We start from the raw sequence: 25861 nt of genomic DNA on the forward strand, positions 1-25861 counted from the left end.
AGGCGGGAAACATGCGTCTGTGAAAACAGAAACAAGAGTGTTTGTTTTTCCTTTCTCTGCTTTCCGTTCCTGTGCTTTGTACATCTCGTCACACATTTTTACATCTCTTTCTGCAGCCCTTGGTGGCAGAACGCGAGTATCCCGTCCGCGTGTCATTTCGCGTCCGCTGGCCGGCCGTGCGAGTCGCGTCTCTGTGGGGAGAGAAACAACAGCCGGCGCCTTTACCTGTTGTGGAACTTGTACCGGTAGTCGTCGGCGGCCACAATGTCCAGCAGCAGGATGTATTTCGCTTTCGCGTCCAGCCCCGACACGCGAAACTTCATCTGCGGGAACATCTGCCTGTAAGGAAAACACCACACACTCAGTCAGCAGAACTCTTCGGCGTCACAGAAAAAGGAAGGCATCGTCCTGCAAAGAGGGCCTTCCTACTCACGTAGCTATTATCGGCTGCAAAGAGCATCAAAAAAGTAGCAAATCAAGGTTATACTACTCCATAAATGAAATAAGCACAGTCACTGTCTTTGTGGAGCACAGTTCTGCAATCAAACAGGAACAATCATCTAAGAAAAAAATATGGTGTTAATAAGACAAAGCACAGAAGCAAACAGCTTCCGAGAATGCGGTGGCAACATTGGCTAACAGAGAAAAATATAATTATAAATAAATTGAAAGTTAAATGGTGCAGTTTTGCTTTGTAGCATCTCCACTGATCAACAGCGATAAGGCCACCTTGCTAGACTAACGTTTTCCAATACTGATTAATGAGTACAAGATGCTGCTTTCAATTTCCATGCACTTTATCACGCTTTTACGAGGTGAAATGTTCGGAAACGGAACGTAATCAGTGGCGTCAGCCTAATAGTGGGACAACAAGAGAAAAAAGTATAATAGACCTTCGCTGTTGCATCATACAGGTTGAAACATTGTACGGTATCATGCTATTGATGTTTGAGCGCATTGGTCACTGCACTGGACCAGACTCACTCAATAATGTCACTATGAAATGATGCTGCTACTCCCGAAGTGGCCCATGCTCTTTATGTTTTGAGATAATCTCAGATGAAACTGGTAATGTGAATCTGCAGCAATTCTGATCCTGACTTAACAAAAAATTACATTTTTTGCTGAAGTTGTGACGCCTGTATTGCGGCATCAAGTCTGTATCCAATTGCGACGTCGGTATAAAACTCCGAAATTTTCACTATCGGGGGAGGGGGGGGATTCAAAAAGCGCTGTTTGGAAACAGCTGACTGGAATCAGTCTAATTTTCTATAATTCTATGAATATCATTGAAGTCATAGTTTTATGGGGGGTGACCTTTCGATATCAATTTAACGAGAGCGAGTAGAATAGGAGGAAAGAAGGAAGATTAAGATTTAGCACCTCGGCGACAGCGTCCTCATTACAGATGTGATAGAAACATTGCTAGGAGATGGAATTTGGCCACGTTGTTTTCAAAGGAACCCCCACGGCATTGTATTAACCATTTTAGGGAAACTTCGAGAAACCTTAATCTGGATGGGCGGTATGATAGTTCAGTGTGCTAACAGTTGCTCTACCTAGCCTCGTCACAAGAACAGATGAGATCATAAATAAAATGTGCGCTATTGGACAGGACAGGAGTGGAAGTCAAAGTAGAAAGCAAGGACTGGAGATACATAATGCTTAAAAAAGAACATAGAGATGAACTGAACGTATGTGTGTAATGAATAAACCAAGGGCACAGTGTTACAAACAAAAACACGGACGACTGGAATCTGAAGGAACGAACGAAAGATGGCTGTGCCCAAGACTTTGAGGATTAGGTTAAGCCAAACTGGTTTTATTGTTGATGCTGCTGCTGATGATGATGATAATGAACAACATCTGTTACATGCATAATTTTGGAACATAACGTGTAATTTGAAAAATAAAAACTATCAAAGTGGTTGCTCGTTTACAATCACCCTTAGTCTCAGTAGTGTTCTTGCCATTCAAATCTTGATCCTGTGCAAATCGTTAATAGAAAGGGCCGCATATTGCTCTCTATAACACAGAAGGCTACGTTTTGTATACTAGAAACGTCTGAAGGTGAAGCAGGCATTGTAACAAAAGACTGTAGAGGGAAGTGCTGTTTATTTTAAACACACACAATTTGAAATCAACAATCTACTTTAAAAAAAAACCGAGCCTCTCAAGAATGGGAACAGTGGAGATGCAAAACACACCCAAACATGCGGGCAGATTTTTGCCAAAACGTTGATTTACCTTTTTTTACGGAAAACAGAAGACAAATAATATCCCTTATAAGGGTGAGATTCAACCGTGGTTCATTTTGTAGTCATATGGTTGTTGGGTACCAATGTTATGAGTGTAATAATAAAACACCAGTTGGAGTTTAGAACTATATGCTTTGTATTTTTATGCAAATGTCCTCACAATCATAAAAAAAATTACAAACCATTTAAGTTTTATCTGGCCAACAGCTACAAACTGTTAATGACTTTGCTATTTACAAACGATACTAGAATGTATAAAATACAGGATAGGCAAAAAAAAAAAAAAAAAAAAAAAGAGGCCGCATTCACATGTTTACTGCAAATACAGAATACAGAGTAGTAAATTATTATTATGAAGAACAATATACTGAACATTCAATAGATCGATACTTCATAGGAAGAGCTGAACATGTTCACCATTAACATCGATAAACAACACAGCAGGTCTCAAGATGTTTCTGAAAACTGTTGCCATTTCATTTGATGTGATTTCCGGCATGGCATAGTGAATGTTTGTTTTCAACTCTTCAGTTTCACGCGTGTTGTTACTGTAGACTTTAACCTGTGAAAAACGCCACAAACAGAAATCACAGGTAGACAGATCGGGAGATCTAGGGGCCATAAACTTGCGGAAACTACCACTTCTCCGAAAGCTTCTTGCACGTGTGACATCGAGAACCGTGAAATATGCGTCGTAGCGCCATCTTACTAGAAAAATACATACTCTCGTTCTTCCTCCGTCAGGTGCGCTCTGAAAGGTTGCAATTCCGTCATGTGCACCTGAGAATTCACAGTCTTGCTAAACAGAATGGTGCCTACAATCCGTTGGCCTGAAACTGCGCACCAAACGCCAACTTTTAGATCATGGAGAGACAAGTCAAGCCGTTCCCTGGGATTGTCTGTTGACGAATAGCGTGTGTTTTGAGAATTCAGGTACCTGCTAAGGTGAAACCATGTTTCGTGTGAGTTGATGTAAGGATTTGAATCAAGATATCCATCACTGACATAGCGTGAGTCACCGTTCGCAACAATGTTGTCGGTGAGCGTAATCCCTAAGTTTTAACGCTTGCATTGCTGTTGCTTTGTATGCTCTCATACATAACAGCTTCAACAAGTTCTGGCATGGTGTTCGTTTGATGTTTAGTTGGGAGGATAGACGCCTAGTTGATTTCCGTGGTCTTGTTACTATAGTCTCGTATTTTCCGGCAAACAAACTTTCTTTACGCGGTTACGTAAGGCCCGAGCACCTGAACCCATTGCTCTAACTTTAGTAATCGACTTCCGCAAAACACTTTTTGCAGGAGCAGGTGTCTCCGTATATTTTATCTCGAACCATTCATTTAACGTTTCAAACGATTTACATCCAAAAAAAGAATCAAGAGTAAACTTTGTTCGAATGAAAAAGGCATTCTGCAGAACTTTATTCACAATAAACTTCAAAATGACTACTAACAGTGCAACACAGATCTCTAAATCGCCGCTGGACATCACGTGACATACAAATGAACACGCTCGAGCGCCGCGTTAGAGTTAAGAAATAACAACACTCAGCTTCAGATACCACTTTCAGTATAATAGGGAGCCTCTCTTATCTTGGCCACCAAGTATTAGCTAAATTTTTGTGTGGATGTAACAGACAGAATGTTTTAAAAAATGACCTGATTTCAAACCCCATATTTATTGATAAAAACGTGCTAAAAAAGTGGGATGAAATTAAAAATACTCACAAAATATTAAAGTCTTAGCTACGTTATTACAAATGCTCTATGTGTACACCAGCAGCACACAAACGACATCTTTTTACCTTTCTGTCACGCTTATTTTTCAGTGATGATGCAACATTTCATGTAAGCGTTAACGTGCTCATATGAGGACTGCAGAACAGTCATGGCATTACACAGCACGAAAGTGACTCCCGTAAAGCGAAATTTTTGTAGCATTTCTCGTGAAAAAAAAAAAGAGTACGATCCCTTCTCTTTTGAGTAATAACACAGTGACCGGAATGAGCAACCTTCAAATTCTGCAGAACTGGCTTCGTTCATTACTTCGGGAGGACTCTGATAACTTCATTTTGCAACAGGATGGAGCTCTACAACTATGGCACAACGAAGTATGTGTGTTTCTCGATGACACTTGACTCAACCCCGAGACAGTGCCCTACATTCTTGGGATCCAAGATCGCCAGACATGACCTCATGAGAGTTTTTCTTATGGGGACACGCGAAGGAAAGTGTGGTCATCCCCCCTTTACCTCGTGACGTAGAAGTGAAGAACAGAATAACAGACGCCATAACTTCTGTAAAAACAGATACATTGTGTAAAGTTTATGACGAACTTAGCTATAAAAAAAAATGGAAATGAAGTCCCGTGCTTCTTTACAGAGCGTAGGGGAACGATGCGGAAGACCCGCACCGCCTTACTAGGCAAGGTCCTAATGGAGGTGGTTTGCCGTTGCCTTCCTCCGACCGTAATGGGGATGAATGATGATGATGAAAACGACACAACACCCAGTCATCTCGAGGCAGGAAAAATCCCTGACCCCGCCGGAAGTCGAACCCGGGACCCCGTGCTCATGAAGCGAGAACGCTATTTCCATTTCCATTTTGCAATTCAACCCCTGTTTCTAGTATGTTTTTATCAATAATTGTGGAGTTTTGAAAACATGTTATTATTTTTGAAACACCCTGTATTTGTGTTAGGAAATCTTTTAATGCATAGATGACTGTACGGTCTGTATGACCAAATGCAAATATAAATAAGTAAATAAAATAAATACCAACGTGGAAGGAAGTGACTTCCTAGTACTGCTACGTAACGGCTAGTTCCTCGAAGCTCTGCAAATTCTTCACGCAGCAGCAGGGTCCGAGACACGGTTGGCGAGGCTGCGAGAGACGGCGCGTGTGGTCAGAAAGCACGCGGTCCCGGAGCTGAGTCCTGGCCTACGTACCGCACGTGGTGGCAGCCATTTTGCGGCCCCGAGGCCGGCGGGGCGTGCTGCGATTGGCCGTGTGACGAGTATCGATGCGGTGACAGATGCGGCTCCCCAACTGCCCGCGGCCGGCACAACAGCCGCCCCCCGTGCACGCGCACTCTCTCGCACGTTCACGTTCACGCTCACGGTCGCGCGCGCCGGCCGCCGCGGACCGGTCCGACAGCGCTTTCACGCGACCCCTGCCTCCGGCGATCTGTTAACGCGCCCTCCACAACACCCCTCCCTTTCCCCTTTCATTCGGTGTAACAGCGCAGTATCATCGCCTGTGAATTAGATTACAAAGATTTACCGCGCCCATCATTTAGAGCCGGCTCAAATTTAGACACACTTCGCCCCCCACCCATACGACGCCGTAACTGGGGACTGGTGTTACTAATAGACTACAAAAGACGCGAGATATCGCTTGCGCATCAGAATAAAGCGCTCCTTCCTAGCTCTTCCATGATGTCCATATTTAGCATCTGGTCATGGCATACTGATTTTCACCACTCAGTAATATACAGGGTTATTCAAAAGATGGACCCAGTTTAACTGATTTATATTTCACGAAGTATACACTCAAGTGTCAAAACTCAAGGGATAGCAGCCGGCCGATGTGGCCGAGTGGTTCTAGGCGCTTCAGTCTGGAACCGCGCGACTGCTACGGTCGCAGGTTCGAATCCTGCTTCGGGCATGGATGTGTGTGATGTCCTTAGGTTAGTTAGGTTTAAGTAGTTCTAAATTCTAGGGGACTGATGACCTTTGATGTTAAGTCCCATAGTGCTCAGAGCCATTTCAACATTTGAACCAAGGGATAGCGATATTCACATATACAGACGGCGGTAGAATCACGCATACAATGTATAAAATGGCAGTGTATTGGCCCAACTGTCATTTGTACTCAGGTGATTTAGGTGAAAAGGTTTTCGTCGTGATTACGGCCACACGAACTCTGAGCACGAGTTGGAGCTAGACGCATTGGACATTGCATTTTGGAAATCGTTAGGGAATTCAATGTTCCGAGATCCACAGTATCAAGTGTGTGCCGAGAAAAATTTCGGGTTTTGTATCCCGCCTGGATAGGTGGCACGTGGGTCTGCTCCTGTGAACTACTTCTGTAATATAGGCCGAGAGTAGAGGAAGCGGATAGGAGCAGGAGAGGTGAAGCACTTCGGTACTGCGTGTAACTTTAACACTTTTTTACTGGAGTCAAAAAACGCAAGTAAACAAAGGCTTGCATAACTTTGGCTAGGATGAGCATGTCCATGTCGAATCAAGGTCACAATAGCAAGCTAGCCCACTACGTAGTCGAAGCGATGTTTCCAAGTCGTCTGCTCTTGATGAAAATGGGCAGAAATCAAGACGGCACTCTCTGAGCTCTACAGCGTTGGCTAGAGGGCGCTGTTGAGGCGTAGCTAGTCTTCTCTAGTGGCATTACTTTTGTATAAATTGCAGCTCTCTGTTTGGGACTGGCAAAACATATTAATTAAAAGTTCTTTCCGTGTCGATTCCTCAGTACAAGCTGTAACTACGTTAGAGACTACCGAACGCTCTTTACAACGCAAATACCTCTTCCTCATATTGTGCACATTTTTTTGCAGTATAGTACGTTTATCCACCACTTCTGAATAACCAAGTATGTCGCTAATTATACAAATTGAACTGACTGACGCTGGTAACTAAAATCACACGGGGGGAAAGTCGACGTAAATCACTGCAAGCTGCGCTACACTACATGACAGGAAACTGAGACCTGATTTTTGGTTCACCTGTAGAACAGTTTCAGGGTTCTTCAGGAAAAGACCGCTCCCCGCCCCCAGTAGAGCGTTAGCTCTTGAGTTTACCGACAGACTGTACCGTTTGTACTGATGTGGAGGGCACGGCAAGCTCCGTAACCCGATTTTATAGAAACTTCAAAAATGGCTCTGAGCACTATGGGACTTAACATCTGTGGTCATCAGTCCCCTAGAACTTAGAACTACTTAAACCCAACTAACCTAAGGACATCACACACATCCATGCCCGAGGCAGGATTCGAACCTGCGACCGTAGCGGTCACGCGGTTCCAGACTGATGCGCCTAGAACCGCACGGCCACACCGGCCGGCACAGAAACTTCGCTCGGTGGAAGAGGAGTCAAAAATAAGCGAACACGTGTCTCGGCTTATCTGTAGATACTCGACCGTTCCTGAGAAAACGACCGTCTCTGTTATCGACATACTTTAGATGCCTTTTAGCGCGCGCTGATAGCGCAATTGGTAGCGCAAGATCTAGGGTGGCAGCCTCCTACCTTCTGCGTCCCGTGTTCGAAACATTATTGTTTTTATCCATTTTTTTCCGTCAGTAGAATGTTACTACACTAATGTTTCTCATCAAGTTAGGTGATACAAGGGTATTATAAGCTTGGTTCCACAATAAGTGTCATACATGTATCATTTATGTTTGTTTGGTATTTTCTGGGGTTGCAATGTTTTTAAATTCACACATTCTTGTATTTCATTACTGTACCAGCTTTTATTTCTGATATTTTATTCTCGTGTTTATTCTTCACGAAGATTTTGTGCATTCCCTGGGATGACACTGATCGTAGAAACATTCGAAACGTAGGAATTCCAAACAAAATGAGCACCGCTCGAAGGCAGCTTTGCCACAGCGACATTTCTTTTCTTGATTCTCACCAGGTAAAGAAACGTCGTTAGCATTGCTCAATGTTTCACGCGTTGGCAATAATTTGGCGACAAAGCACAGGTAATAGATCACTTTTCCGAAACGTGACGCTTTCAGTTTATTGTGAATCAAGATACACTCCAGGAACTTCGCCGAAACCATCATTTTTCCATTCAATTATTGTCTTTTTTTGGTCTTTTCAAATCATTCACCACAGTATTAGTAGACGAATAAGGACAACGTTATTTTGAAATTACAATGAAATGAATTGCCTTAGCTGCATACAGGCGTTCATATAAGTCAACGGGGACAGTTTAAAATGTGTGCCACAACCGGGAATCGAACCCGGGAACTCCTGTGTACATGGCAGACGCTCTACACATCCTTTTTTTTATCTCATATTTGTTCTATATTGTTCGTTGAATTTGTTCGCGGCGGACGTCTGATGACACTCGTTCAGGTTGTTCGTTGATCTGTTCACTCAGTTTTTTATTACAGAGGGTAGCTACACTTTCTCACCGAATACGCTGAGCTACCGTGCCGGCGTCCACAGCTCGTGGTCGTGCGGTAGCGTTCTCGCTTCCCGCGCCCGGGTTCGATTCCCGGCGGGGTCAGGGATTTTCTCTACCTCGTGATGACTGGGTGTTGTGTGATGTCCTTAAGTTAGTTAGGTTTAAGTTGTTCTAAGTTCTAGGGGACAGATGACCACAGATGTTAAGTCCCATAGTGCTCAGAGCCTACCGTGCCGGCTCCATCTGAGCCACTGAGGACACACAGTAGAGTGCGACAGCAAGGACTTATCTCTGGCACGCCTCCCCTGAGACCCACATTCGCAACTTATTGTCCCGCACTATATTCATAGTGCCCCTGCCCATCATACTCATTGCTCGCGGCTTTAGCGCCGGTTCCCGTAAGAGTTCGGGCACTGTTTGTGCATCCGCACTGAAGGAGATGGTCAAACGGCCGGTGAGCCTTAACTATATACAGGGTGAGTCGCGTAAGACGTAAAACCCCCATTATTCCGGGGGCGATTGCACGTGTCGACAAGCGGTGTTCGGCGAATAATAGCCGACTATGGGGCACATACTTTGGTACATGCACAATAATCACAACATTTATATTGACCGATGGTTCAAATGGTTGAAATGGCTCTGAGCACTATGCGACTTAACTTCTGAGGTCATCAGTCGCCTAGAACTAAGAACTACTTAAACCTAACTAACCTAAGGACATCACACACATCCATGCCCGAGGCAGGATTCGAACCTGCGACCGTAGCGGCTGTCGGTTCCAGACTGTAGCGCCCAGAACCGCACGGATACACCGGCCGGCTTATATTGACCGAGATAACGAGGCAAGTACATGGCTTTTTTTAAAATGGGACGCTATACTTTTTTACCATCATTCGAACGCTCTGTAAAAGACGCGTATAGTGATGTAACGCATGTTGCAATTGTGATTCAAACTTCGCTTAAAAGACGCTGGGAAATATTGTACGATTGAGGGTCGAGGCGGTCGGACGCGGCTGCAGACTGTAAACACGCCTCTCGCGACCCGCAGGCCGAGTTGCCGTGCTCTATGCAGCATGCACGGCCTACGCTACGTAGGTAAATCCTCATCCGCCCCCTTTTAAGCAGAGTTTGAATCACAATAGCAACATGCGTTACATCACGATACGCGTCGTTTCCAGAGCATTCGAATGATGGCAAAAAAAGTATAGCGTCCCATTTAAAAAACAGGTACTTGCCTCTTTATCTCGGTCAATATAAACGTCGTGATTATTCTGCATGTACCAACGTATGTGCCCCATAGTCCTCTATGATTTGCCTAAAACCGCATGCCGATACGTGCAATCGCCCCCGGAATAAAGGGGATGTTACGTCTTACGCGACTCACCCTATACAGGGTGTTACAAAAAGGTACGGCCAAACTTTCAGGAAACATTCCTCACACACAAATAAAGAAAAGATGTTATGTGGACATGTGTCCGGAAACGCGTAATTTCCATGTTAGAGCTCATTTTAGTTTCGGCAGTATGCACTGTACTTCCTCGATTCACCGCCAGTTGGCCCAATTGAAGGAAGGTAATTGTTAACTTCGGTGCTTGTGTTGACATGCGACTCATTGCTCTACAGTACTAGCATCAAGCACATCAGTACGTAGCATCAACAGGTTAGTGTTCATCACGAACGTGGTTTTGCAGTTAGTGCTATGCTTACAAATGCGGAGTTGGCAGATGCCCATTTGATGTATGTATTTGCACGGTGCAATAGCCGTGGCGCGGTACGTTTGTAGACAGATTTCCAGAACGAAGGTGTCCCGACAGGAAGACGTTCGAAGCAATTGATCGGCGTCTTAGGGAGCACGGAACATTCCAGCCTAAGACTCGCGACTGGGGAAGACCTAGAACGACGAGGACACCTGCAATGGACGAGGCAATTCTTCGTGCAGTTGACGATACCCCAATGTCACCGTCAGAGAAGTTGCTGCTGTACAAGGTAACGTTGACCACGTCACTGTATGGAGAGTAATAAAATGAGCTCTAACTTGGAAAGTAAGCGTTTCCGGACACATGTGCACATAACATATTTTCTTTCTTTGTGTGTGAGGAATGTTTCCTGAAGGTTTGGCCGTACCTTTTTGTGACATCCTGTATATGAAGATGGTATCTGTTCTTACGGGACATGTCCGAAAAAACAGGTACCACTTTCATGTAAAACGGTATTTCATTACAAGCTGGAAAACATTCGTTTAAGTAATCTTCTACCAACATGGGTAGATAAATGAAAATCAAAATTAAAAGTAATTATCGAACTTCGAAAACGGAACCCAAAAATGCGAAATCGCAACGCTGGCCACTGTGCCATCGCTGCGGTTGAACTGTTTACTCGCAAAGAGGCACATAAAGTACGTCGAAAACTTTGACAGTCGTTTTCTCAGAAACGGTCGAGTGTCTACGGATAAGCCGAGACGCATGGTCTCTTATTTTGACCGCTCTACCGCTGATTGTGAGCGAAGTTTCTGGGAAATCGGACTATTGCACTTGCCGTGTTCTGCTCGTGAGTATAATACGGATAAAAATGGGTCAAATGGCTCTGAGCACTATGGGACTTAACATCTATGGTCATCAGTCCCCTAGAACTTAGAACTACTTAAACGTAACTAACCTAAGGACAGCACACAACACCCAGCCATCACGAGGCAGAGAAAATCCCTGACCCTGCCGGGAATCGAACCCGGGCACCCGGGTGTGTGAAGCGAGAACGCTACCGCACGACCACGAGATGCGGGCTATAATACGGATACAAAACGCCCCACGGTGCTACTACGGCTACGATCGTGCACACATTTCCCTCGATCGGGCTGCTGCACGCAGTGCAGCGGAGTGCCAGCGGCACGCCAGTTAGCACGGCGTCCCTCTCGCCGGACTGGCGCCAGTGGCGGACAGAGGGGGCGCAGCGGGAGGCCGGCCGTGTATCGTCCGTTTGTCTGGCCGCGCTGACGGCCCGGGGTGGTCGCGGCGCGTTTCCGGGCCGTTAGCCGTGTAAATGAGAGCCGGTGTGTTGTTCGGGAGGCGCCGCAGCCAGCGGCGGTCGGCGTTGCCACTTGCTCCGACCCCGCCGCCACCGACACGCCTCGCAGCTAACGGGGCGACAGGACACACAGAGCTACTCGCAGATCTGACGTCGATTCACACTGGACCTCAACAGAAAGGGATGGAAGGAAGAGCCACTGTGAATTGGAGCTGTGTTCGCGCTATACGGACCGCTCAGTAGAACCTCACACTCGTAGCCCCGTACTGACCGTAACAGCTTGGTAAGCCCATACAAAACGGAACAGAAATGCTCGTCGAATTCTCGAAAGAATGACGATGTAATTCTCGTGGAACACTGCTCGGTAAATTTAAATTATGTGTATTGGAATAAACTACACAACAATTACGCTGCCACTGAGGTATAAGTCAGCCGGGGTGGCCGAGCGGTCCTAGGCGCTTCAGTCTGGAACCGCGCGACCGCTACGGTCGCATGTTCGAACCCTGCTTCGGGCATGGATGTGTGTGATGTCCTTAGGTTAGTTAGGTTTAAGTAGTTCTAAGTTCTGGGGGACTGATGACCTCAGGAGTTAAGTCCCATAGTGCTCAGAGCCATCTGAACCATTTTGAACCACGTATAAATCCCACTAAGGAATCCCTCTAAAGAGACTACCTACACAGCGCTTGTCCGTCCTCTGCTGCAGTATTACTGTGCCGTATGGCGTCCTTTTGAGATAAGATTGACGGAGCCCGTCGAAAAAGTTCAAATGACATCTCGTTTTATATTATCTCAAAATACGAGAGAGTGTCACGGATATTATTCACGATTTCGGATGGCAACCGTTAAAACAATGGCGTTGTCTGTTGCGCCGAGAGCTTTTCACGAAATTTCTGTCACCAACTTTCATCCCAGAGTGCGAAAATATTCTGTTGCTGCCCAACTACATGATAAGAAATAATCGTCTAAATAAGATAAGAGAAACCAGAGCTTACGCGGAAACATGTAAGTCTTCGTTTCTCCTAGCGCTTTTCGAGAGTGGAACAGTAGCGAAATACAAAATTGTTAAGGCTTGCCGGGCATTTAAGTGTGAATTGCAAAGTAGTCATGACAGGTGTACATTTAACTCTCCCATATCCGAGACACTCTCCCGTATTTAGCGATTGTACAAAACGAACTGCCAGTCTCTGGACTTTTTCAGTGTCCTCCGTCAGTCCTAGTAGCTATGGATCCCATTTCACGCAGCGATATGGAGACGGACAAGTGTGGTGTGGACAGTGTCCTTACTAGAGCTGTTGTATCTTATAAGCATTCTGCCAATAAAATGCAGTTTTTGGTTCACTTTGCCCGAAACGTTTTCTACGCGGTCGTTCCAATTCAAGTTGTTCGCATTTGTAATTCCTTGATATTTAGTTGAACTATCAGCATTTAAATTTGTGTTACTTATCGTGTAAGCGAAATTTAACAGATTCCTGTTCTGTCACTCACTGTAAAGTGGCTTGCGGTGTATAATGTATATACGTGGATGTACATACAGAACGGTGAAAATGAGGTCGATGGAAAAAAGCGAAATATGGTAGCATAATTGAAGAACCAGCAATGATGGGGGAGTTTAATGACCAATCTAAGATGAATCGTACGGTAAGCATGGCTGAGAACTGGAAGAACAGGTACAGTGAGGTCCAAACTTTTGAAAACATCAAACTTTGTTTCATCATGAAAATTTATAAATACAAATGCGCCAAACAATATGTAGAAAACAATACGTAGCACCTTTTTACTTTATTCTCGCTATCTTATTTTCTTTCTCTGTGCCAAATCACGTCAAAGAAAACTATATTTTTGATCTCAATTAGAGATGACTTTTTCACCCTTAAAGACTGGAGTTTTGAGAAAATTGTTTCCCTGTGTTCTTGAACAGGGCCGGAAGCAGCAGCTGCACTAGTTACATTTGTGAAGTACTGTCTAACGACGATCAATACGATTTTTATGGTTTTACTGTCATGGAGGTGAATTTTATCTTTCATTGGTGCCATATGGCAACAATTTTAACGCATCTCCACACCATTATGCAACCAGCCTTACTGTTGAGTCGTCTGAAGAAGATGTTTCTAAAGACGTCGAAACCTAGTCAAGGGGTCTAAATTAATCTTACGTTTCTGCATCTAATTGGCTGTTTTAACTTTATCCTCAAGAAGATTCATTATGTTCTTATTCTTGCACAGAGTAGATTTTTCCTTCGTACAGGTACTGAAAAAGCTAAATAATTTTTTCGCTTCTTCCACTTGCCAAATTTCTGAAGACTCACAGGAAAAGTATCAGAATCTTCAGGAAACCATCTCAGTGTCTCACGAAAGCAAAACAAGTGGTAGCAGGATTACAGAGAAGCAAAATTACGAGATCTTCTCCTGTAACATGGCTGAACGCAGCGAGAAAAGGGTTAACTTACGATGTTAGCAGACTACGTCTCTGTTCCTCCAGCCAACGCCAACGCCAATACTTTTTTTCCCGAGAATACCGGTACGTGACACAGACTCTGCCCATACGCCCCGTTCCTTTCCATCTAATCCCGTACCGTTTCTTTGACGGCGTGTTTGATTACCGTAATTTGAAATTGTTTGTGGAATCATTCGAAGTTCCGTTCCATAATGCCCAGTGTGAATTGACCACTAAGGTCCAAGAACTCTCATGGGAAAACATTTATTAGGTGCAGTGGTATTGGTGCATTGTAGTATTACATCGGTATACAATATCAAGGTAAATGTGTCCTTAGCCGGAAACTTGGTTTCAACACTGTACTGCATTATTAGTCAAGGTTCTGCTGCAGATGGTATGCATCGTCTTTATATGGTATTTGAACTAACTTTCCGAGACAGTTAGGAGGACTTACAGTTTAAGGTGAAGCCGAAACGGAGGTACTGTATTAGCCACCCTTTAGGTCCCACTCATGCAGTCGCAACAGTCCCGATATATCACAATCTGACTTGAATCTCTTCAATAAAATCACATGGATCGTAAAAAATTTCGTCATAAATTATATACCTTGAACCCTTTAACATAGTCTCCACTACAGCCTACAAACTTAATTAGTCTTTCCGCCGAAAATACCGAAATACGGTATACCCCAAACGACTGTTATTGGTGCTTTTCTTCAGATGGTTATATTCACGACAAGATTATTGGAATCGACGTAGTTGCTGATTCGTGAACAGCTTTGTCAGTGGTACACGGCGCTAGATGAGCAATTATCTTATAGCAGCGAGATTCACCAGTTTCTGCATGGTGTCTGACCGTCTGTACAGCTGGAGAAAGTGTCTGTTGACGAAAAGGAAGACGCGGCAACCTTGCGGACAACGGGTCGCTCGCTACCTAGGAAACAGTGTATTGTGTCCGCGGGCTGGCTAAGTGACGAATTTCACGCTGCTGTCTCAAGGTGAGCGGGCAACCAGGGGACTTGGTGGGGTGGGGTGACACTTTCTCAGTCTCGTCTCGACAGGCCCTGAAGAGCTGGCACATGAAGGCGATGAATTAGGAAACAACAGTTGGTTTCAAGATGCATATCCTAGACATTTAATCGCAAAGTGATACCTTAACTATAGTCAATCATTTGTTTGTTTTGTACAAAGTCTTTTCTTTTTGTTCCCCATTCTTCAGCGCTACGAGTTCTAGATTCTCCAGTCTGTTCCTTCCAGTAATTCATTCAGCTCACATAGGTTATTTCTTTTCACAAGTAATACATCAAAGACAGTACTTTTCGCATCAGTCATTTCGTTTGTCTAAACACTAACACATTCAGGTTTCATAAGCAACAATAACTTCTTCATCTACTGTCCTTTTTTACTTATTCTAACAATGTCTGCTCCCAGTCCTCGGGAAGCAACGATTAACTTCATTATCGTCGTAGTCCATGTCCCATTTAGAGAAAGTGGTAGGGAGTTTCGAAAGGGAAGATAAAACTTCAAGCTGACTAGGAAGCTTTCAAATCAGAAAGTCGCAAAGAGCAACAAATATACTATTACCCGTAGTAAATGTTTCAGTGTACTTTTAGCTACGTTATTATTACGATCCTGCTGTAGATGAGAACTGAACCATACTGTAAACAGACGAAAATCGCTACCGATACCTAAAAATATTTTTCCCTTAAATGTTGAGAAAAATTCTATACACTGGATAGAGCCTAGTTGATCTCTCCCTATTTCGCGTTAAATTAAGAAAATACACTTTTTTTACGTAATCGCTGTCCCACGCTGGATTCAGGTAAGGATACTGAACTTACGAGAGGACCAAACCTCGTAAAGCGCTATGATGTTCAAACCTGATTTCCGGTTTTATAAGTGCTTTGTTTATAATTAAAACGGGATGGGATTGCGAATGGCATGCCTTTAAATGAAGATTAGGATACTTAACAAACAGAAAGAGTAAAGCAGTGAATGAAAATTCTGCCGACAATATACGAACAAAAAAGTAAAGTAACGTGAAGCAATAAACATGAAATCTACGATAAACTGAATACGTACTGCTTGATGAACAAATAGACAGCATTTTCTGCCAAGGAGAAGTTATTTAAAGAGACAGTTAAAAACACCTGTTCAGCAGTACATTCGATACACTGGAAGATTACTTAGAAACAAAGATTTGGAGTTCTGTGTAAAACGTAACACGTTAAGTAATAGTAATAACAATAATAAACCACATATTATTTCGCATAACACTATGTTGTACTTATTTTTTTTCTTATCTGTAAAGACTTATTCCCAAAGCTATGTAATGTACAATACTAATATTTCATCTTCTTTGGGAACTGAGCATCTCACTTGTTACAGAGGATTGCTGATTCAGCTTTTCAAGCTAGTGAATGGGAAGCTGCAGTACACAACACGGAAGCCAGGCGTCGTCGCCGTGGTCCTGACATCTGTCGATAGTGTATGCAATTTTACGGTATAAAATAATGTGTGTAAAGTTTGCAGTGAGAATTCAATGAATGGTGTGGCACTAGTCTTTTACCGTATTAAACATCTTCTCTATAGAACAGTATTGCACGCTAGGGATAAATAAAATCTGTGGAAAGTGTATGCAGTTTTACGGTATAAAACAATGTGTGTAGAGTGTGCAGTGACCTGCAGTGAGAATTCAATGAACGGTGTGGCACTAGTCTTTTACTGTATTAAACATCTTCTCTATAGAACAGTATTGGACGCTAAGGATAAATAAAATAAGGTAGCACTGTTTGAAACAGATTGATCTTGTTTTCAGGAGCTCTAATATTCATCTGGAAAACACGATTTAAATGTTCCGTGACTTCCCAAAATTACTTCAGGTAAACGCCGCGATGGGTCCTATCATAAGATCACGGCCGATTACCTATCCCATCCTTATCAAACTAGACGTGTAAGTATGTAAATGACTGTATACATGAACTGTTTTTGTTGTTCGTGAAGTATAATGCATACCTAGACATGTTCAGTATACCGATAAAAGTAAACTACGTATGAATAAAGATACTCCTAAATGAAATGTATGAAGGTGAAAACTACTCTGTCGACACAAGTGAATATTTAGAAAGAGTTGTTTGCTCAGGAATGTGGTACTAGGGATGGAAGCAAGAGTGCTCAGCTATATAAAGTTAAAAGTGAAAGTGAAGATGTTATACAGTGTCTCATGATTCTGAAACACATCGGATAGAACTTCCCAGGGCTCGAACAAGCATACTGTAACATCCTGAACGTCTGTAGACCTGTGTCCCTCAGATGCGTACAATACTACGGTTGTTGTTGTTGTTGTGGTCTTCAGTTCTGAGACTGGTTTGATGCAGCTCTCCATGCTACTCTATCCTGTGCAAGCTTCTTCATCTCCCAGTACCTACTGCACCCTACATCCTTCTGAATCTGCTTAGTGTATTCATCTCTTGGTCTCCCTCTACGATTTTTACCCTCCACGCTGCCCTCCAATACTAAATTGGTGATCCCTTGATGCCTCAGAACGTGTCCTACCAACCTATCCCTTCTTCTGGTCAAGTTGTGCCACAAACTTCTGTTCTCCCCAATTCTATTCAGTACTTCCTCATTAGTTATGTGCTCTTCCCATCTAATCTTCAGCATTCTTCTGTAGCACCACATTTCGAAAGCTTCTATTCTCTTCTTGTCCAAACTATTTATCGTCCATGTTTCACTTCCATACATGGCTACAGTCCGTACAAATACTTTCAGAAATGACTTCCTGACACTTAAATCTATACTTGATGTTAACAAATTTCTCTTCTTCAGAAACGCTTTCCTTGCCATTGCCAGTCTACATTTTATATCCTCTCTACTTCGACCATCATCAGTTATTTTGCTCCCCAAATAGCAAAACTCCTTTACTACTTTAAGTGTCTCATTTCCTAATCTAATTCCCTCAGCATCACCCGACTTAATTCGACTACATTCCATTATCCTCGTTTTGCTTTTGTTGATGTTCATCTTATATCCTCCTTTCAAGACACTGTCCATTCCATTCAACTGCTCTTCCAAGTCCTTTGCTGTCTCTGACAGAATTACAATGTCATCGGCGAACCTCAAAGTTTTTATTTCTTCTCCATGGATTTTAATACCTACTCCGAATTTTTCTTTTGTTTCCTTTACTGCTTGCTCAATATACAGATTGAATAACATCGGGGAGAGGCTACAACCCTGTCTTACTCCCTTCCCAATCACTGCTTCCCTTTCATGTCCCTCGACTCTTATAACTGCCATCTGGTTTCTGTACAAATTGTAAATAGCCTTTCGCTCCCTGTATTTTACTCCTGCCACCTTTAGAATTTGAAAGAGAGTATTCCAGTCAACATTGTCAAAAGCTTTCTCTAAGTCTACAAATGCTAGAAACGTAGGTTTGCCTTTCCTTAATCTTTCTTCTAAGATAAGTCGTAAGGTCAGTATTGCCTCACGTGTTCCAGTGTTTCTACGGAATCCAAACTGATCTTCCCCGAGGTCGGCTTCTACTAGTTTTTCCATTCGTCTGTAAAGTATTTTGCAGCTGTGGCTTATTAAACTGATTGTTCGGTGATTTTCACATCTGTCAACACCTGTTTCCTTTGGGATTGGAATAATTATATTCTTCTTGAAGTCTGAGGGTATTTCGCCTGTTTCATACATCTTGCTCACCAGATGGTAGAGTTTTGACAGGACTGGCTCTCCCGAGGCCGTCAGTAGTTCCAATGGAATGTTGTCTACTCCGGGGGCCTTTACTACGGTATGTTGATAATAATTATTGCTCTGGGACCGTTTGATTACAACTCAACAAAACACAATTTTTGTGCCATTAGCATTTCACATTTATTGTTTGTAACACATCTTCTGTGGCAGATATCGTGGATGCTGATCTACATGGCTTACAACGAGTGGAGGGGTTCAGTAATGAACTGTGCTCTCACCAGGGCATTTTAACACAGTCATGGGCAACATCATAAGGAGAGCTGGCGGAGGGTAACAACAGGTGATATGAGAATCGTAGCACATACAGATGACGTGATGATTTGGGAAGAAAATGAATTTAAGTTGGAAGAACAGCTAAACAACTGGCAGAGAGTAATAGAAGAAACATACACGTAAATAAGTTTGACGAACAGTGAAGTAATAAAACAGTGAAGTAATAAAATCAGCAGAAAAAAATGGTACATGTAGAATGTAAACTGCAATGGGAAAATTATTAAAGAAGTAGATGCTTTCAAGTATCTATGAAGTAAATTGTCCAGCAAAGGAAACATCAAGGATTCAAGAATGAAATTTCAGAGAGAACTGAAAATTCTTCGAAATGTTATTATTGTGTATCGGAAATAATTAAATTGAAAAATATCTACCATAGCAAAAATCATGATATAGAAATCATATTATACGTCAATTTTTACCTATGGATCACAGTGCTGGACGTGAAAAAAGAAAAATCCGAGGAAAATACAAGCAAAACAGTTGCGCTTTCAGCGAGGAATCCTGGGTAAGACGAGACAGGACAGGATAGGATAGAAAATGAAAAAATACAACACACCCTGCCGAAAAAGTGGAGAGAATAAGGCTTAAATGGTTTGGCCACATTAAAAGAATGAGGCCCGAAAGACTTGCAAGAAGAGCCAAAGAATGATCATAATGCGGGGGAAGCTCAACTGGAAGAGCACGAACGAGGTGGATAGACCAGAGGAAACATGACGTGAACAGAAAAGGGCTGCAAAGGGAGGAGATGCTAAATGATAGACTGTGTGAGAAAAGAGAAGCTTAGAAGACGCTCTGTGAACGACCTGTATAAGCAGAAACGTTTCAGGAAAAAGAAGAAAAACTTTGGAGCGTGCCAGCGAATTCTTAATTCAAATGGCGATAAGTAGACGGTGAACAGCTGCAACAAAGGAACACAAACACATGTAGATCCGCATCCACCAAATCTGTCACTGAAGATGTCTCGCAAACAATAAGGGGGAAACGCGTATAGCACAAAAGTTGTGTTTTATTCACTTGCGATTAGACGGCCCCAAAGTAAAATATATCGACGTACCGTATGAAGATTGCTTTAATTTCGCCTGGGGAACTGAGGAGGAAGGGTAGGAATGAGAGAGAGAGGAGGGAGGGGGGAGGAGGGAGCTGAGGGCTGTAGCGGTGTGGACTTTTACTCGACACCAGGTAGGATTGAGGCGGTTGTTGGCGAGGACACAGCCCGGGCCCTGGGCAGGGTTTCAGGCACAGCGGTGGCGCCGGCGGCGTGCCCGTCCCAGCGGGAGGTCCGGCAGGCCATTGTCTCTGCGCCGCCGAAGACCCTGCGCCCCTGTCAAACGTAAACAGCCGCGTCAGGACCGGACCGCCCCTCGCGTTCCACAAGCAGCGCTCCGCTCTTCTGAGTTCGCCTCAGGGTACGGGGCTGGTAATAATGAAACTGCAGTAGACGACAGGAGTGACGATATTAGCAGAGCGGCGGTTAAGTAGTGTACAACTGAAAAATCGGGTACACGGGAACGTATTGCGCGAATAAAAATATACAACACCCTCAAGGATAAAACCGTCTTACTGACAAGTACAAGTACAAGTACAAGTACAAGAGTAGTTTGATGTCCTCCTGAGCGATGTCGGGCCAATCGCGAGCTGGTTGGAAGGCCCTGCCCAAAATTCTCCAAACGTTCTCAATTGGGAACGGATCGGCCACCTTGCTGATCAAGGTAGGGTTTGTTAACTACGAAGATAAGCAGTAGGAACTGTCGCCGTCTGCGGGCTGGCAATATCTTGCTGAAAAGTAAGTCCAGGACGGCTTACCATGAAGGACAAGAAAACGGGGCATAGAATACCGTCGACGTACCGCTGTGCTGTAAGGGTGTCGCGGATGGCAACCAAAGAGGACCTGTTCTGGAAAGAAATGGCACCTCAGAACATGATTCCTGGGTGTTGGGCCGTATGCGGGGCGACAGTCAGGCTGGTATCCCACCACTGTCTGTGGACTCTCTAGATACGTCTTTGCTCGTCATCGGCGCTCAATTCGAAGCGAGACTCATCACTGAAGACAATTCTACTCCAGTCAACGATATTCCAGAGCAAATTGACTGTTGCCGCCATACAGCTCAAAAATTTGGTAATTTGTGGTAAGATCTTATGCGATCAAACTGCTGAGGTCATCAGTCCCTAAACTTACACACTATTTAGTTCAACTTAAACTAACTTACGCTAAGGACAACACACACACACACACACCCATGCCCGAGGGAGGAGTCGAAACTCCGACGGAGGGAGCTGCGCGAGCTGTGACAAGGCGCCCTTAAAAAATGGTTCAAATGGCTCTGAGCACTATGGGACTTAACTTCTGAGGTCATCAGTCCCCTAGAACTTAGAACTACTTAAACCTAACTAACCTAAGGACATCACACACACCAATGCCCGAGGCAGGATTCGAACCTGCGACCGTAGCGGTCGCGCGTTTCCAGACTGTAGTGTCTAGAACCGCTCGGCCAACCCTGGCCGGCAACGCGCCATTAGGCCGCGCGGCTACCCCGCGCGGCATACGGCCCGACAACCAGGAGTTATGGTCTGGGGTGCCATCTCTTTCCATAGTAAAACCAGTCTGATTATCATCTACGGCACCCTTACAGCACAGTGGTACGTCGATGATTTTCTGCACCCCATCAGGTTGGCCTTCATGGCAAGCCATACAGGGCTTATATTTCAGCAAAATAATGCCCGCCCGCACACGGCGACGGTTTCTACACCTTGTCTTCGTACTTGTTAAACCCTGATTTGGTCAGCAAGGTGACGGATCTGTTCCCAGTTGAGCCCTCCAGCTTGGGATTTTGACGATCTAGCGCATAATTTGGCTCTTTATTTCTAAGGAAGACATCCACCCGTTCTGTCAGCAGGCGAATACCTGGTTGCGTAAGTGCCACAGGTATACCAACGCGTTACCAATTTGTGAAGCCCTTTCTCTTGAACAAATCATCTTCTCTGGAACTGTAATCATTTGTTTTCCTGTACATGTACATCACATCTATTGATTTCCGTCCCATTCGGATAATTTTTTCGTGGTGCATCTTTTTTCTTTTTTGGCTGTAAGTACTTGCTGAGGAGCTGTTGTGCTCCTCTGAGATAAAAAGGTCGGCACAAGATAGGAATCTGTGGCGAGCCGCATCAAACCAGTCAGAAGTCTGAAGGCTACAGAGATGAGACAAGCAACTTTATAGCTTCTCACAGCATAACAATTGGACCACCAAAACAATCATCTCAGACAACGTTCCTGTGAGCGTTAACTGAGGCCACCTCTCGCCATATGAGCGTACGTCCAGAATCACTACTCAGACTCAATCTGCTTTCATCCGAGAAGAGCACGCTACCCCATTTCTCACTGGCCCAGTTTTATGCTATAGCTCGAGGAACTATATGCAGACGTTCATGCCTGGATTCCTGAGGTAGTGGGGCAAACCTGTGCTCTCTATCCTGTCGTCTTTTAATTTTCTTCTTACAATTCAAATATCATAATTACCTCTTTAGTATTTGTGAACACTTTTTGTTCAATAAGTGTAAGTATGAAAGTAAGATCCCCATGCTCTTGTCACTCTCGCAAACGGTGCACAACGTGCAACGTACTGGACGTCGGGCAATGAGACCATCCCCAAGTAGTCTCCGTGCCGCTGCTGACTATGACACTGTGTGCCTTCTAATTTTGTTAGATGTGGCGGCAATTGTTTCCCGTCTGTCCCTTCTTGCCTGTTGTACAATGCAGCAGTCATCTGCCGCAGAAATTGACCGTGATCGACTACCTCTGCTGCTTCGAAGAGCAGTGCCTGTAATGTGGGAACCTCCCCATGTATGTGAAACGATAATGTGAGCAGTTCAAACCTCTTGGACTACAGTCGTCACACTTCGTCCTTCTGCCAGTTTCTCCATCATCATTCCCCGTGTGAAGCCATCCAAATGTTGTCTCCGGACCATACTGCAATGAAGAACATCACATCCCACCATACTGCTCGCTGACTGACAGACACACATTATACTTCTCCTGTTCCTTTAATGCCTCATTTTGAGTGGTGCTATAGTCACACTGAATTCAGGTTTCTGTGCCCGTCTGGGAGACCTCTTGAAAACGCTCCAGAACTGTCATTAATTCCCACCGAGTAATTAACATCTTATGTTACTTTATCTATTTCGTCCTTAAGTTTTGGAGAACAGTGTAGTTCAAAATGTTTTCATCTAAAGTTATGCAGCGTTATAGCACAGAGACCCTGTTCTCTTAGTCTGATTGTACCTGTATATCTTCCGAGGTCATAAGTACGTCACATAACTGATAAATGTCAAGATCTGTAGTAAAATAGTATTGACGGAGCTCAGTGAAAGTTAGCCTCTATACCTTCGTACAGCTTGAAGAATGCCCTACGAAATATCTTAGCAGTTTATGGCGCATTGGAAAAGTAAAGAGACTGTTCTTCTCGTCAGCTCGATACCGAGATAACAATTGCTTCGCCTCAAAACGACACAACTGCCTGACCAGTCTCGCTGAAATTAGAGCCATTCACGTCTGCAATCTGCCATTTTTCAGGCACTTTGTCTCTCTGCGCGCGGATGGTGGGCGTCTTTATTCACGCCAATTCCACGGACCTCCCTCGGGCACTTCCCGATATCTTCGTTAGGTCATTAGCTGCAACGTAGCTTTGACAAAAGACTTTTGAGCGTTAATACTCGTCGAAGAATTCATTCCTTCGCACGTAATTCGACTGCGTTGGAACAGTCTTCGTGTACTCTTGACAGAGATACCCGCAGAAAAGCAGCCGTTACCTCAAATACTGAACAATTCAGATCATTGCACAGCAGCGTATCCATGTTTGCGTCAATTCCCAATGGAGTTTCCTCGACATAGGTTCCCGCAGGCATTCTAGATTACTTAAATGAAGTCACTGCTCGCTTCTGTAACATCTTTATAGTATTTGTTGTCGGCTGATTTCGATTATGATGTTATTTTGAATCTAGTGCCTAACGATACATTAATGCATAATATACGACGATGTTATGCGTGTGAGATGTTCGAATCCATTCCCTACCACCAAAAATCTAACATCGCAGGGGACATAATACCGACAAACTGTTGAATTGCATGTAACCACATGAAAGTTGGTACAGCTTACATTTTGGCTCCCTGGCATACAACTGAATTGGACAAACACTATGCATTAAAGCGTTACGACGTGGTTGCTTGAAAACAGTTTGTTAATGTAAATCGGCTGTTACAATGTTGCATTAACGATTTTACAAACGCTGACGACATCCTGCGAGAGTCTTACTATAACAATCATTTTTCCTCAAACATCCGGGAAGATTAAAATTATCGATCGGTTCGGGAATCGAACGCGGAACTTTGGGTTTCACGGACAGTGCTCACACAGACTGAGTTATAGAGATGCTATTCATCAGATACCTTTAAAGCATCACTATACCTCTTAACGAGTAGATTATGACTGTGCTTTAAACTTTAAAATTTGGAAGGAGTTCGATAGGCAGCTTACCAATAGGAGCGGGCTACCAATCCAGCCGTTTAGTAATATACAACAGATTTTTAGTGAAATCAGGTAGCCGCGTATATCCAACAAATGAAACTGTAACGGAAGTCACTGATTCACCTAAGGATGAGGGCGTAAGTCCCTGATACACTTTGTTGGTCAAATAAATGTGACTGACGTAACTGTTTTAACTTATACACTCCAAGAAAAAAAAAAAAAAGAAAACACGTACCACGAAGGAATTATCAGAATGGACCGGGAATCGACAGAAAAATTCCATGATTTATTCAAGACAACGAACTTCACAAACTGAGCAGTCACTAAGGCGCTGTCCCATCTGTGATCCATATCCAAGCTGTTATTAGGCTTGACATTGATTGATAGAGTTGTTGGATGTCCTCTTGCGAGGTTATCACGCCAGATACTATCCATTTAGCGCGTCAGATCGCCGAAATCCCGAACTGCTTGGAGGACCCTGCCCATAACGCTCCAAACTTCTCAATTTGGGACAAATCCGGCGACCTTGCTGACCAAGGTATGGTTTGAAAAGTGCCAACACAAGCAGTAGAAACTATCGCCGTTTGCGGGCAGAATTATGTTCCTTCATTGGTCATCGGGGCTCAGTTCGAAGCGAACTCATCACTGAAGACGATTCTTGCCCAGTGAATGAGATGCCAGGCAGAAGAAGTGTCTGGAGGTGCCCTGGACAGGTGTGGGATAACAGACTGACTGTCGCCCCCCTTACGGTCTGACAACCAGGAGTGATGGTCTGGGGTGCCATTTCCTTCCGTAGCAGGAGGCGTTTTGTTGTCATCCGCGGCGCCTTTACAGCACAGCGCGACGTCGACGATATTGTGACCCCGTTTCGCTGCCCTTCAAGGCAAGCCGTCCTGGGTTTGCATTTCAGCAAGATAACACCCGCCCGCAGTCGGCGAGAGTTGCTACTGTTTGCCTTCGTGCTTGTCGAACCCCACCTTAAGCGGAAGGGTCACCAGATCTCTCCTCAGTTGAGAATAAATGGAGCATTATGGGCGGGACGCTACAATCCAGCTCGAGATTTTGAAGATCTCATGTGCTAATTGCAGAGAATCTGGCACGACATCCCCGCATCAAGCCATCCAGCGACCTCTATCAATGAACGCCAAGCCGAATAACTGCTTGGGAGTGGGTCAGAACTGTACCAACACCTTTATGACTTGTTCCATTTGTGAAGCTTATTGTCTCGAATAAATCATCGGATTTTTCTGAAATTGTAATTATTTATTTATCTTTTCCTGTACATCACATCAAATGGTTATCTTCCCATCCCAATAATTCCTTCCTAGTACGTCGTGTCTTTCCTTTTTTCTTTTGTCTTAAAATGTATACACATCAAGAAAAGTTTTGCATCACCTCAGTACTGAGAGTTTCGGAACCTGTACAGAAAATTGGAACAGACATCAAAATAAACA

General features: G+C 44.0%; 1 protein-coding gene across 1 annotated transcript in view; it reads right to left on the minus strand.

Moving 5' to 3' along the window:
* LOC126101354 (optomotor-blind protein) overlaps positions 1–25861 on the minus strand; it is a 504344-nt gene that overhangs the window by 285738 nt on the left and 192745 nt on the right. The window contains exon 3 of the mRNA XM_049912023.1: positions 226–339. Coding sequence (XP_049767980.1) covers positions 226–339 — 114 coding nt within the window. The remainder of the gene's footprint in view (positions 1–225; positions 340–25861) is intronic.

Source organism: Schistocerca cancellata, chromosome 9 (assembly GCF_023864275.1).
Source record: "Schistocerca cancellata isolate TAMUIC-IGC-003103 chromosome 9, iqSchCanc2.1, whole genome shotgun sequence".
Classification (NCBI taxonomy): Eukaryota; Metazoa; Arthropoda; class Insecta; order Orthoptera; family Acrididae; genus Schistocerca; species Schistocerca cancellata.